Raw genomic sequence first — 12,763 nt, 5'->3', positions numbered from 1 at the left:
TGCAGGGCAAAGGCAGTACCTTCATTTCTCAGTCATTTTAAGACCCCGAGTGTCGGTCCTGTCCCTGGAATCGAACCCGCGACCTTCCGCTCTGCAGTCAAACTCTGAGCTAATCCTGCTTGCCTACACACGTGTGTTACAATCGTTCCCCGACCCCTCACGCTTTTCTAATCTTGCTGGTCTATAACAATATCAAGAATTCGATACTGTTTTACATGTTACATTAAAGGTAAATAGTCCTTATTTTACGTCTCTAGCTCGAAATAGTCATAAGCTATTAAATAAAACTACACGGAAAAAGTCGAAAGAAGGATTTGATGTCAGACCCGGGAATCAAACTTGGGACCTCCCGTACTAAAGGCTGCGCTAATCCTTGCTCGTCCTTACATAGTTAGTCATATATAGACCTTGCTGAGAAATTTAAAACGGTTGTCAAAAAGTAGAAATAAAGGCATAACTGTAGAAATACACATCACTTACCTGGTTCGTTGAGTAACTGGGCTCATTCATAGCCATTTTCTATGTTATGGCGGCTCTTTGTTTGTTCGGTGTTTTTTCTGACATAATGCGAAGGAAGACGTTGATTATTGCGTTTAACTTCGACTCACGCAAACATTTTGCATATGCTCATGTCATTGGCTGATTCCATAGACGCCAGCAGTTATAATAGCTGAAAATTATGCGCTACATTTCCAAAGATCCAGCCAGTCTGTAAGTGTCACCTAAATTTTCCTCACGCCTGTACTGACGAGAAAGAAGCCGAGATGTTACAAGTAGCCACTGGTAAATGTTCGATCACGGGCGGCCCAAGCTTAGTGGGAGAGTTTAATCATTAATACACGTGGTTTCATATTGCATAATCCTTAAAATTGCCGTGAACATAAAGGATTTGTATGGGAATTCAGGTAAACGATTTTAAAGATTTAACTCTCACACTTGGGCCACCTGTGCGTATCCACACTTCGGCTGCAACCGACGGTATTTACAGTAGAAACCTGCGCAGTCAATTGCTCGCGCGTGGTCTCGGATTATGCAAGAGAGAATAAATTTAGATTATTCTCTCTTGGTTTCTGTGTTTAAAAATTGTAGTGAGTGCGTTTCATCGTTTGCGAACACCAATAGGACCGCTGTGACGTCATGTGGAAACGCTCCGTTGCTAGGTGAGTGATCATTATTTGTTGGGGGTCAGTGATTGTTATTGCGGCTGTCCCAGGTGAGTGTAATCTTTATTGCGATAATAGGTCAATAGGACGTTGAACTGCACAGTTAGCTTTTATCGGACACTTTTCATCGGCAGTTCGGGAAAGTACCTACAAACAGCAAGTTTTTCGCAATTCAGCTTTGGTACCGTTAGGCAATGATTTTTAAACCTAACAGTTGCGCGAAACAAGTAATTAGTTGCATAGAATTTCCAGAATAAACGTAAGGTATAATAAGTGTTAGTAAAATCCAGCTAGTGGTCTCACATGAGGAGCCGCGTAAGGTCCCTTTTCTAATTATCTTGAGTGACGGTTGCTATACTCAATTTCCTGTTAGAATTTTACCTCCGACCTCGTGCATGTTAGCAGGGGTCAGATTAGCTGTCATCGGTAGTGATCTTCACAGAGGCGATGAAACAATTCTAAATTTCGCAACTGTCTGTTAATATGGTTAAAACAATACAAGGTGGGGTAAAATATACAAGTAAATAAAGTCGAGCGCGGTCTTTTCAACTTTTCTCCGGATCGGATCAGCCCGATCAAGCCACCTTGTATGGAGTATAAGTGGGTTACTTTTTGCCGTTTCCTGGTCGAGAATTTCTGTGTTGATTCGCGATCAGTATTTCAAGAACATTTAAACAGATCGGACAGGTTAGGAGAATTCAAGCTTCTCTTCTGAAAACCCGGAGATGGCCAGCCTTCCTTCTTCACATTGGTTCAAATGCGAGGCCAATTCAGCCTTAGATCAGTAGGTTTACCTTGCGACACATTAATTCTGGTTTGTATAATGACTTGATTAATCGTAAGACTCCTTGAAGGTAAGCACAGTGTTCGATTTATTTATTTCTGCTTCGAACATATCCGCGCCAAAACCTCCTAAATGCCCGCCAAATTTAATGTGGCGCTCCCGATCGTACAGCTCGTGTTTAGGAAGAAACAGGCCCAGCACAACTTCCACTGGAGGCAATTTTGTGTACAAAAAGTACCCTAATAAAGAAGTCGAAAAGCTCTATTAATTTCGTGCGACATTTTCTTGATAAACAAAGGAATGTGTTGAAAATTATAGACGTCCGTGTTTTATAATACACATACACACGTAGTGGCCAAATTGCTATATCTCTGACCTTTTTTCAACTGTTTTGCTTGTTTGCCGATGTTTAAATGCTCCATCATGATCCAGTGCGATTTATAGTTGTCACTTCAAGCTCAGATCTTTGTTTCAATTAATGAGAAAATTATCTTACAGTTAAAACACTCTTTGCACAACAATAAGGCCAGTAATTATCGCGTAATATTGCGTTGTTGCATGCGTTCTCAACACAGCCAGAGCCGGACGGAGCTCTGCCTATGAAAATAATCGTTTTCCTAGTATCGAATAGGCAGATATGACTCCCACTGGTAGCAAATTGTGCTACAAAGCCATTAATAAGGGCTATTCCATGCAAGTATAAACCTCGTAAAAGCTTTTTATTTTGATCAAAAATGAAATGAAACGCGTTAAAAATATCAGACGCTCGTGTTACCCATACCCCTACCGACCTACCAAAGGTACTTCGCAGATAGAGGGCTGAGTGTTAAATTTGCTCGTTATTTGTAAGGCCCTAAATCTAAGTAGCTTTCTTTTTCTTTTAAAAATTTTTACGGAGGAATCGAAATGAGTTTTGGCTGATTGGTTGTGTCCATCGCGGTTCACCCCTATTTGAATTTTTTTTTTTAAATAAAATACGACTGCGCAAACGGTCTCTATTATTTTTCACGAGCAGAGAGCTTTGATATAATTCACCGAAAACAAATTCATGAACATGGTTCAGGGTATTCTGTACGTGCTTTTATGTTGGGTGTGTCGCCTGATTAAAAGCGAGCGATCGGGTGAGTCGCCTTCGCTTAGTGCGAGAAGACTTTGTAAAACGTGTATATTAAATGAATCTTTCTGTAAAAAAACGAGGCCTTAGGAAAGTTTATAAGGTAAAATAGTCTTGGAAAACGGTTTGCCAAATATATTTTTCTTTTGTTTGGGACTTGCTAAGATTGTATTGAGTCAACTAAACGCTTAGAATTCGTAATTGAACTTATTCTTTGAGTGATTCAAAACAAAGCTAAACAACGACCAAAGTTCCGTCTGCACGTGCTCTTCTGGGTGAGTCGCCTGAAAAAGCAAGCGATCGGGTGTGTCGCCTTCGCTTAGTGCAAGGGAACTTGGTTGGTTATGGCTCGTGAAAAATAATAGAGACCGTTTGTGCAATGGTATTTTATTAAAAAACAAATAGGGGGAACCGCGATGGACGCAACTAATCAACCAAAATTTATTTCGATTCCCCCGTAAAATTTTTTTAAGAGGAAAAGAAAGCTACTTAGATTTAGAAATATAAATTTCGGGGGAGCAGAATTAAAGCGGGACTATTCCCTTTTTTGAGAAACGGCCGGTGAAGTCTCCTATTTAAATTCTGCTCTCCAGAGAAAGCTACTGTAAAAACTATTTGAATTTATAGTTAATGTAAATTCTATTAAATTTAAATCGCTGCACTTCGTTCATCTTCGGTAAATATATGCATATTGATTCTGAGGTATCCCCTGTTTCTTGCAAAACTCCTCTACACCGCCACAAGTCTTCCAACTGATGCACTGTTTTGGAGCGATTTTCATTCTATCAGGTTCTGTTTTTAGTTGTGTTCGTCTCATCAGCTTTTTAGTAGTGTGTGGTAAAATGAGCGGTTGACAGATATGTCGGAAAAAGCTTCACAGGAGGCCACGAAAAGAGATTCGCATTTCAGCTCAAGTATGGTTTCAAGCTGTCAACGGTCTATGCTTGGCTGAATTTAAACAATGGCCTTCTGGTCAGATGGGGGACAAATTTTCCCCCATATTTCGGCTTGCGGCTCGCCATTTAGCAATGCTGCGTTCTGATTGGTTGAGGTACTACTAGGCTATATGTTATAGCCTACTAGTAGCGAAAAGCGCGCGCTTTTTGGCGGCAAAAAAGGATTAAAGTCTACCTTTAACTAGCTAAAATTTTTTTATTCTCGATATTTTTTAACAATTAGTTGGATTTTACTAAAACAATTATTCCTCTCGCCCTCATGGCCTGTGAGTGGCCGAATGGGCTATTGACTCAGAGCCCATTCGGGCTCAAGGAATAATTATTAATACACCGTAATGCCAAGTTCATATCTGCAAGGAAACTGGATAAAATATTTCCTCAAAAAGACAGTGTAAGAACTTGAAGAATGCATCCAAAGTACTCGGCGTTTCATATAGCCTGCGCAGCTGGCGTGTTTTGTTCATGTTATTTGTCATTTGTTTTTTTTCCGGTTCGTAAAGTAAGAAATTCAGCCGTGCGAAAGCTTTTTAACCTAGGACGAATCACTGCCTTCTCCCCTCGCCCACTAGCCTGCGACTGAACAGCCGTTTCTCCTCGCTCTTCATCCCGGAGCGAGGAAAAACGGCTATTTACTCGCCCTCTCCCCCATCGTTTTCAGTTTCGACCTCGGTTAGTTTTTCGCGCGGCTGTAACTCTTACTTAGCGAAACACCAAATAACAAACACACCGCCCAAAAACCTCCTCCAGCTACCAGTCAGTAAAAGGAGCGTGTCACCGAAAAAAGAGAGAGCTTGGGGACAAGTGCCCAGGTACTCCCGACCATCGATCCAAAAATGGCGGACAACACGCAGCCAAATGTAAAGGAGGATGAAAATGCTTTGAAAACGCCTTCCAGTGACGGCAACGGTGCAGTCACCAGCGATAATAAAATGAGTACATTAAAGAGGCGAGTAAACATTGGAATCTGCAGGGAATCTCTTTTTTTAACAATGGCAATGTGTATGGAAATGTTTCCTGAACCTGCACATCACCCTGATTCTGATTCGCCTAAAACAATCGATCAATCATCAAATTCGTACAGAAAAATTGGTTGCGTTCTTGTTCATCAAAAGGAGTACATTGTTGCAGTTGATCGTAGTCGTGAAGGCGTCCACGGAGTAGCTCGTTTGCTTGTCAAACATCATGACAAAACTATGGGTTGCAGCATGTACATATCCCGGAAGCCATGTCCGTATTGTTCTAAGCTGTTAGCGAAGTCTGGGGTAACTTCCATCACATATCCGCCAGCTGAAACCGAGTTTTACAACGAAAAAGAAGAAAGGCGGGTAGATACCTTGCTTAATGCTTGTGGAATCACTCAAACTGTTCTTGTGCCTCAAATGCAGGGTTATTCAGCAATACAAACCGAGGAACAACAACAGTTATTTACTAAAGGAATACCTTTTCGTGACATTCAAGAGTACACGGAGAATGTTTTAAGAAGATTCTGGAGTAAGGAACGCGTGAGATATTTAATATGTGAATCCATTGAACAAACCTACAGTGAGTTTGAAAATCTTGTCAAGTGGATGGCCCAAATCCATATCTCATTAACTTGTTCTAAGTTAAGGTGTTCTGGTTATGGCTTCACTGGAGAGAGAGAACTTGGGTCATTTGATCCTGAAAATAACCTCTACCAGGAGCAGATAGCAAAGCACCTGCTTGGATTAGCATCGATGACTATTCAAGCCACCGTTGAGCCAAAAACTGGAGTAGGATGTGTAATCTTGAAGGGAGACGATGTAGTAGCTATAGGCTGGAATGATTTTCCCTCTCAGAAAATTGAAGAAGAGTTTCATGATTCCTCTGATCTTGAAAGGGACAAGTACCCTTTCTTTGTTCATGCAGAACAAAATGCACTTCTCAGGTGTAATGTTGCAGACATCTCAGGAAGTACTTTATTTGTGACCAAAATGCCATGTCATGAGTGCACACCTTTAGTAAAGGTTGCAGGTATTGGGACTGTTGTATTGGCAACTTCACTAGAACCAATAACAGAAAAATATAAACTCAATTATGAAGTGTTTCAACAAGAGGTCGGTAAAGGTAATTTCATTTGCTTTGAACTGATCTGAAACCAAGAATAGCTTTTAGGCACAAAAGCCAGCAGAGCCTGTACATTCCAAGTGTCTGACCCTAACATTTCATGTTAAAAAATATTGTTGTGTAAAAAGAGGTTTTTTTTTTAAGAAGGTAGAAGCAAAGAACCTGAATTTACTTGTAATGTACGGTTGTATTTCAGGCTCCTTTTACAACTTAAAAAATATATATATATATATTCCACAATATAGTTGAAAGACTTAAAACTGTAGGCACCGCCAATAAAAGAAAAGAGATTTTCATGGCCCAATCTGTGAAAATTTTATCCTGTAAGCAGTATAGCCATCAGACTGTTATGCAATGCTGTAGCTGTTTAGTATAAATTGTTGGATTTGTCATTATATGCATCACATAGATGTACAAATGTGTCAATGAAACAAATGTGTCCAAAATTGGCCAAATTCTTTGTGGAGGAGTGTTTTGCAGGCTGAACTCCCTCAACACCTGTCTCAGTTGGGCCTCCTAAAAATGTTTCAGAGGACTATCAATTTTGGTGCCAGATATACAATATCAATCCCACAACTCCTTTATCCCCCAGGTGCTTATTTACTTTTAGCACATTTGATTGAGTGGGGGGGGGGGGGGGGGGCTATTTGAGAAAGGGGTCGGTGCTTATTTAACTTGGCTAAGATGATGGCATCTGTTTGCCTTAAAGAACTAGAGAACAAAGTGAAAAAGCTTAACTGCAAGAAGGGGGGGGGGGGCTTATTTACTTTCTTTCCCTGCATAGTGGGGCTTATAAGAGAGAGGGCCTTACTTGAGAGGGAAAGCTCAATAGAGGATTTACAGTAGTAAAGATCATGTTAATCTTGCATTCTTCCTGTCTTCATCAACAAATAATTTTGAAATCATTCATCCTTTTTTAAAAATAGTTTGTAGTCATAGATACACCAGTGTAATATTGATGACACTCAAAATTTTGCCTTTTTATTCATACAACATAAGTGCAAACTTATACAGTTGAAAAAATGTGCTGATTAAATCAGAAAGAATCAGTGGATAGTTGTCAGAATCCTTGAAATAAAATACACAAGGATTGCAATCAGAGGCCAAAATTGGCAACAAAATTAGTTGACAAACTTTGCCCTAAAGGGGCTTCATCACTTTTACTGACTTACAAAGGAGAAAATAAAGCTTTTCCTCCCCCATCCCCTCCATGCAATGTTGTGCTACTGTTCAAGCTACCTATAGAAAACAACAAACACCCCAACTTTGAATGGAGGGGATGGGGGAGAGGTGTGGATTCTTTTGTTCTCTGTAGTTACCCTATTTGAGTACGATGTCTCAACAATTTTGTCACTTAATGCAGTTACAGTATAAATCTAAAAACTTCCGGGTGTCTTAGTCAAGTGTTTTTTCAATAACAAAAAGAATGATATGTCACTAAGAATGGCCACATTCAAAGGGCAAATTAAATACATTAAAGATAGTAAAGTAGAGTAAGGGTTGATGGGTTATGTTGTTCATTCTTTCAGCTAAATATTATCATGACATATTACTCCATTCCTCTCCACAATCCTTGACATCACTTTGAACAAGACATGTGTCATAACACTGTCTCACTGATTTAGTGCTATGAAGCTGCTTTTGTAGAGGTCTTGTGACAACCCATCCATGAACTGAGAATAAGCCAGCAGCTTGATCATCTTGAACATCTTCTGCTATACAGATTGTCGGCACTTTTCTCAGCCAGATCAGCTTCTTATCTTCAGCATGTAATGCTGGATTCTACCATCAGGGGCCCTTCCAGAGACCCAGCTAAAACAAAAAATAATATTCATTTTAACGTGATGGTGAGATACAGTGTATTATGTTGTGATTCAAATTTATCTCTGATTGAAAATTCTTACATTGTATTTAGAATTATTTCCCTTTGCCTCAGACTATGGTAATAAGACCGAAAAAAAAAAGAAAAAAAAGGTTACAAAATTCGACTGCAACAAATATTTAAAGTATTTTTAAGCTTCCTCTATGCTGATATGGTCAAAGCTGTGGTGTTTAACAGCATGACTATGTTGCACTTGTCACACCAAAATTGACACGTCAGCAAACTACAGTCGACTCCCAAAAACTCGAACCTTCAAGGGAAAACGAAAAATGTTCGAGTTACCGGGAGTTCGAGTTATCGGGAGCTCGAAGAAAATAGCCCAGAGTAAGGTAAAAAACAGTTTTTACTCCACAGTGAACATTTTAATCACATTTAATTGTAGAAATGTCAAGTGAAAATTAAAAGATACTTCAAGATTATAAATCAGAACGTAATGTAACAAAACATAGCCTAAATAGAGCATGCGTTTTACTGTTTTGAGAAGCAAAGCTGCTTCACGTTAGCCTGTGACAATCAACATCAGCCTCCATTAGTAAACTATACCCCTACAACACGTTAATAGGAAATCTAACATTCAATGTTTTGGACGCCGGTAGACGGCTTTTTTCCCCGCCTTTTTAGAGGCTCAAAACATGGTTCGATTTATTAAGGGTAAAAACCTGAGGGGAAACGAAAATTGGTTCGAGTTAGCGGGAGTTTGAGCTATCGAGGGTTCGAGTTACCAAGGGTAAAATTACAGTGAATGTATGACGGAAATCAAGGGGAAATCGATTTTGGTTCGAGTTAGCACGAGGTTCGAGTTAGTGAGGGTTCGAGTTATCGGGAGTAGACTGTAGTAAGGTCTTAAATACATGTAATAGGCCATTTCCAAGTTGCCTCAGCCCTATGTTTCAAAGGAAGGCTAAGTGCGAAGTTATTGATGTAAAAATGATTTTTTTTATTCTCATGCAAATGAGTATCAATTTCACAACAAAAGTTTTGCACTTAGCCTTGCTTTGCAAGTGATAGTTTTTCAGAATTCAGAAATGGCCCATTGGACAGATCAGTTGAAGAGGGAGTGTAAAAAGGAGTGTACAATACTGCTCTGATAACTGCTTATGTCAAATTCTCAGAATTAACAAGGGTATATACTGGGCAAACTTAACATTATAAAAACGACAGCAGTAGGGTTCTCAGTAGGTGTCTGCGCAACCTTAAGTAGGCGGCTGTGACAAACAGGGGGACCGTAAGCTAGAGAGGGAAAGCAGCAAATAGAATGCAAAGAAAGCGGTTACAAATTCCAAAGAATCAATCACTGGATGCCAGCTTCTACTAAGAACCCTCCTCCAGTCAATTTTAGTAGCTTACTTGTTGAGAGGGGTGAATGGGCCAATGGATTAATTTATTTAATGATTGATTTATTTAATGTCAAAGACATGGGAAGTGTTTGCACAATCTTCTGAGTCAGAGGCTCATGTTAAAAATGCCCAACAGACTAAAAATACAACACACGCTAAAATGTGAATTATGCATATACAAATGTAAAAAACCTAACTACTAAGTACATCGTAATTTTGCAAAAATATTTTAAGAAACTATTTTTTGGAAAAAAACAGTTAAAATAAATATAACCTTTTTACATGTTCTCAAGTTTATAGCAGACACTGAATAAGAAAGTCACGATAAAACAATTTCATTCCATCTTTTCCTTTACACTGCTGTGTCAAATGTTTGTAGCATACAGAGTTTTCAAAGCATAAATGAAGGCAGATGATTTAGGTTTTGACTCTCCTCTTTTCATTGCTTCATTCGTTGTAAGCCACATTAAAGTCAAACTTCGTTAAGGGAGGGCCTTCAATGTCAATTGTCATCAGCACATTTAGGCGAGAAGTACTTAATTTCTATCAGCATCATAACTTCTATAACCTTTGTATGTCCTCACCCGGCAAAAACAAGGTAACCTACAAATCGATCGAGTGTGTTGTTGTTTGTTAAGATCCAACATGGTTGCAGTTTAGTTTTCCCTTGCAATTTCAGTACCAAAAGACAAATAAGATATGCAAGAAAAACAAAGATGCATGATCTTATTTTTTCAATTTTTTAATCATTTCCTATGCTGGATTCGCTTCTTGCTTCTATCAAAATATTTACTGTGGGAAAAAACTGCCATTATCCACTGACCACCACGCAGGGTGACCGCTTTACAAGTTGCGAGAACATCGTTTCTTGCTCCCAGATCTCCTCTCTTCCTCACTACCCTCCGGTTTTTCGTTTCCCTTCGATTCAAAGTTCAAGTTACCGGGGTTCAGCTGTCCTTGCATATTTTGAAAATGTTACAGCTAAAACACTGCATGTGTAGAAAACATCTGTCGACGTTTCAGAAAAATAACCCAAACAGAAATAGCCGAGCAATCTTTTCAAAAGTTATAATACAGTCAAATTTTGACTTTGCTTTGTCGTCAGAGGGCAAAGATTTTGCATCTTAAACATCATTTATAAAAGACCTAGATAATAACAGTATTTGAACTTACCATTGGTTTGACTTCCTCCGTTTTTCGATAGCCCTTCCTTCTTCTTTAAAAGCAAAAAACAACATCAAAATCGGGTGCATGCTCTCTACTTGTAGCTACACAGCAGCCGTTGATAGAGATAAGTGGGAGTGAGATGTAGGAACTAGTCCCCAGAGCCACTCGTCACAATGTCAGGCAGCCAAAGCCATTCCAAGAGGGTATCGAAGAGTTAACATCGAAAAAGTAGATTTCATTATTTGGCTTGTCTGATTTTTTACTGAATAAACTACAACGTGTGGAGGTCCTTTTTTTTCTTTTCTTTTTTTTATCGGTGATAGACACAATATAAATAGAGGAGTTTATGCACCTATCAATGTAAACCCCGTGGGGGGGGGGGGGAGTGCGGGCAAGGGGTGGGGATTTGACAAATTTTAAAATTTTTCCATCAAATTCCCCAGGGTGGGAAACGAAAGGTCAATCAAAAGTGTAAAAAAAAGTCCCCACCCCAGGGGAAAAAATCTAAACAAACAATACTATAATACTGTATAAAACTAGCCTACCCCCTACCCCTTTCGACGCCTGCTACGCAGGCTATATAAAACGAATTAAAAGAACATTTCAAAAGTACGTCCTTACTAAACGTAAGCTCCGTTAAATTACTCACTGTAATTAAGTATTTTCCCTCCCCACTAGCATCTCTTATTTTGAACCACAAAATCACTCTAGGAAGATTAACCGTGCTATTATGATATTAATGAAACGTAAAATGCTTTATAACATCTGCTCAACATGTCGGAACAGGTCGGATCAATGACCCGCAAAAAATCCTCTGACTTTCATGGTGGAATTCGATTTCAATCGAGTTTTACAATCAGATGGGAACTTGAAGATAAAAATTTTCTCAAAATAGACATTATCTGTACTGTTTAGATGACAGTTTAAAGTATCGGATTATGGCGATTAAAACAAATGAAAACTTCACACCTTTCTCCAACAGCGTGACTTTCAGAAAGCCTCGAGGGACGGATTTGGTAACCGCTTCTGAATTGATACCAGGCTTCTGTTGGTCAAAGTCAAATGTCCCGACCCCGGGGTCGCTTCGCACGATCAAAAGCCGACAGGGGGATAGTCTCAGGCATCGAAACCCCGCCCCTTGCCCGCACTGCTCCCCCCCCCCCCCCAACCCCGCGGGATTTACATTGATAGGTGCATTACGCTCATAGTTGCATCATGGGTAATCAGGGCAAGATGGCGGGAAATTCAAAGATCTGTATTGGAATTCAAAGCCAGCTGTTTCTTCCTGAATTCATATATTTAAGTGACCCCAGATATTGAGGAGTTAAAATAACCCCCGAAAAGGAGTTATCCTGTACCTAAAATTTTTACTCCACTTTCAGAGTTAAATTAACTCCAAAAAGAGTAAAAACAACCCATGTAAGGAGTAAAAATAACCCCATTTCGGAGTTATTTTAGCTCCAGACTGGGAGTAAAAAGAACTCTTTTTCAGGTGTAAAAATTACGGTGTGACTTTTGTAGTTTAGTAAACGTATTTTTTTTTTTTGTTGGTCCCTTCTATTAAACGGCGACATAAAACGTTTCCCTGTTTGTTTCTTTGCTCTGTTTTTCATAGACTGGCTTCATATCAATGCCGACAATTAAAAGAAAATGAACTCATTTCCTCTTTATTGATTTCAGTCTGTGTGTCATGCTTGGTGGGTCTCTTTTTTGACATGCCTATTTTAGAAACCAAGATGGGCAAGTTTTGATTTCCTTCGCGGTAGTTTTCGTCCCACATTATGATCTTATAAGACTGAATAAAAAGGAAAGATTTCGTTATTGTGTTAGACGTAAGACGTGAAAGCCAATTTCTAACTGTCTGTAATAGAAGTTTTTGACGCAGATGTATAATTAGAACATATTTACTGGCGTGTTTTACTTTTGCAACACTTTCAAATTTCTGCATTGATGTCAGTGATACCCTGGTACGAGCCTATTTAGCTCTGACGTACAAAACTGGTATGATCTACGGTCAGGAATTCAGTGGCGAAACTAGAGTTTTAAAATTGCACATGCTTGTCTGCACGATACTGCAAGAGTTCCTCCTAGTTAGCCATAATCTTTGCGTCGCTATGAAGTGTAACAGACGGAAAGGAATGTTTCGGCAATGATCTTATTTAGGAACGAGGTTATAGACATCTCAATATCAACCTAGAAAAGAAATTAAAACCTGACCAGCTGAAGAGTCAACCAAAATACTCATAAGACCTCAAATGTCAAGCTTTAGACACAG

General features: G+C 39.3%; 1 protein-coding gene and 1 long non-coding RNA gene across 2 annotated transcripts; one reads left to right on the top strand and one right to left on the bottom strand.

The window, feature by feature from the left end:
* The first annotated feature begins 4,842 nt into the window (after positions 1–4,842).
* LOC140936002 (cytidine and dCMP deaminase domain-containing protein 1-like) lies at positions 4,843–6,156 on the top strand. Its single transcript, XM_073385580.1, has one exon. It carries the CDS (start codon positions 4,851–4,853, stop codon positions 6,129–6,131), a length of 1,281 nt encoding a protein of 426 aa, XP_073241681.1. The 5' UTR covers positions 4,843–4,850; the 3' UTR covers positions 6,132–6,156.
* Positions 6,157–7,057: 901 nt separating this feature from the next.
* LOC140936000 (uncharacterized) lies at positions 7,058–10,588 on the bottom strand. Its single transcript, XR_012165280.1, has 2 exons — positions 10,495–10,588; positions 7,058–7,914 (listed from the first exon to the last, which is right to left on the bottom strand). It is a non-coding gene; the product is annotated as an uncharacterized lncRNA (long non-coding RNA).
* Between the last annotated feature and the right edge of the window lie 2,175 nt (positions 10,589–12,763).

This window comes from Porites lutea, chromosome 4 (assembly GCF_958299795.1).
Source record: "Porites lutea chromosome 4, jaPorLute2.1, whole genome shotgun sequence".
NCBI classification, from domain to species: domain Eukaryota; kingdom Metazoa; phylum Cnidaria; class Anthozoa; order Scleractinia; family Poritidae; genus Porites; species Porites lutea.
Note: the sequence above shows the minus strand (reverse complement) of the source record. Positions and strands in the feature narration are given on the sequence as shown.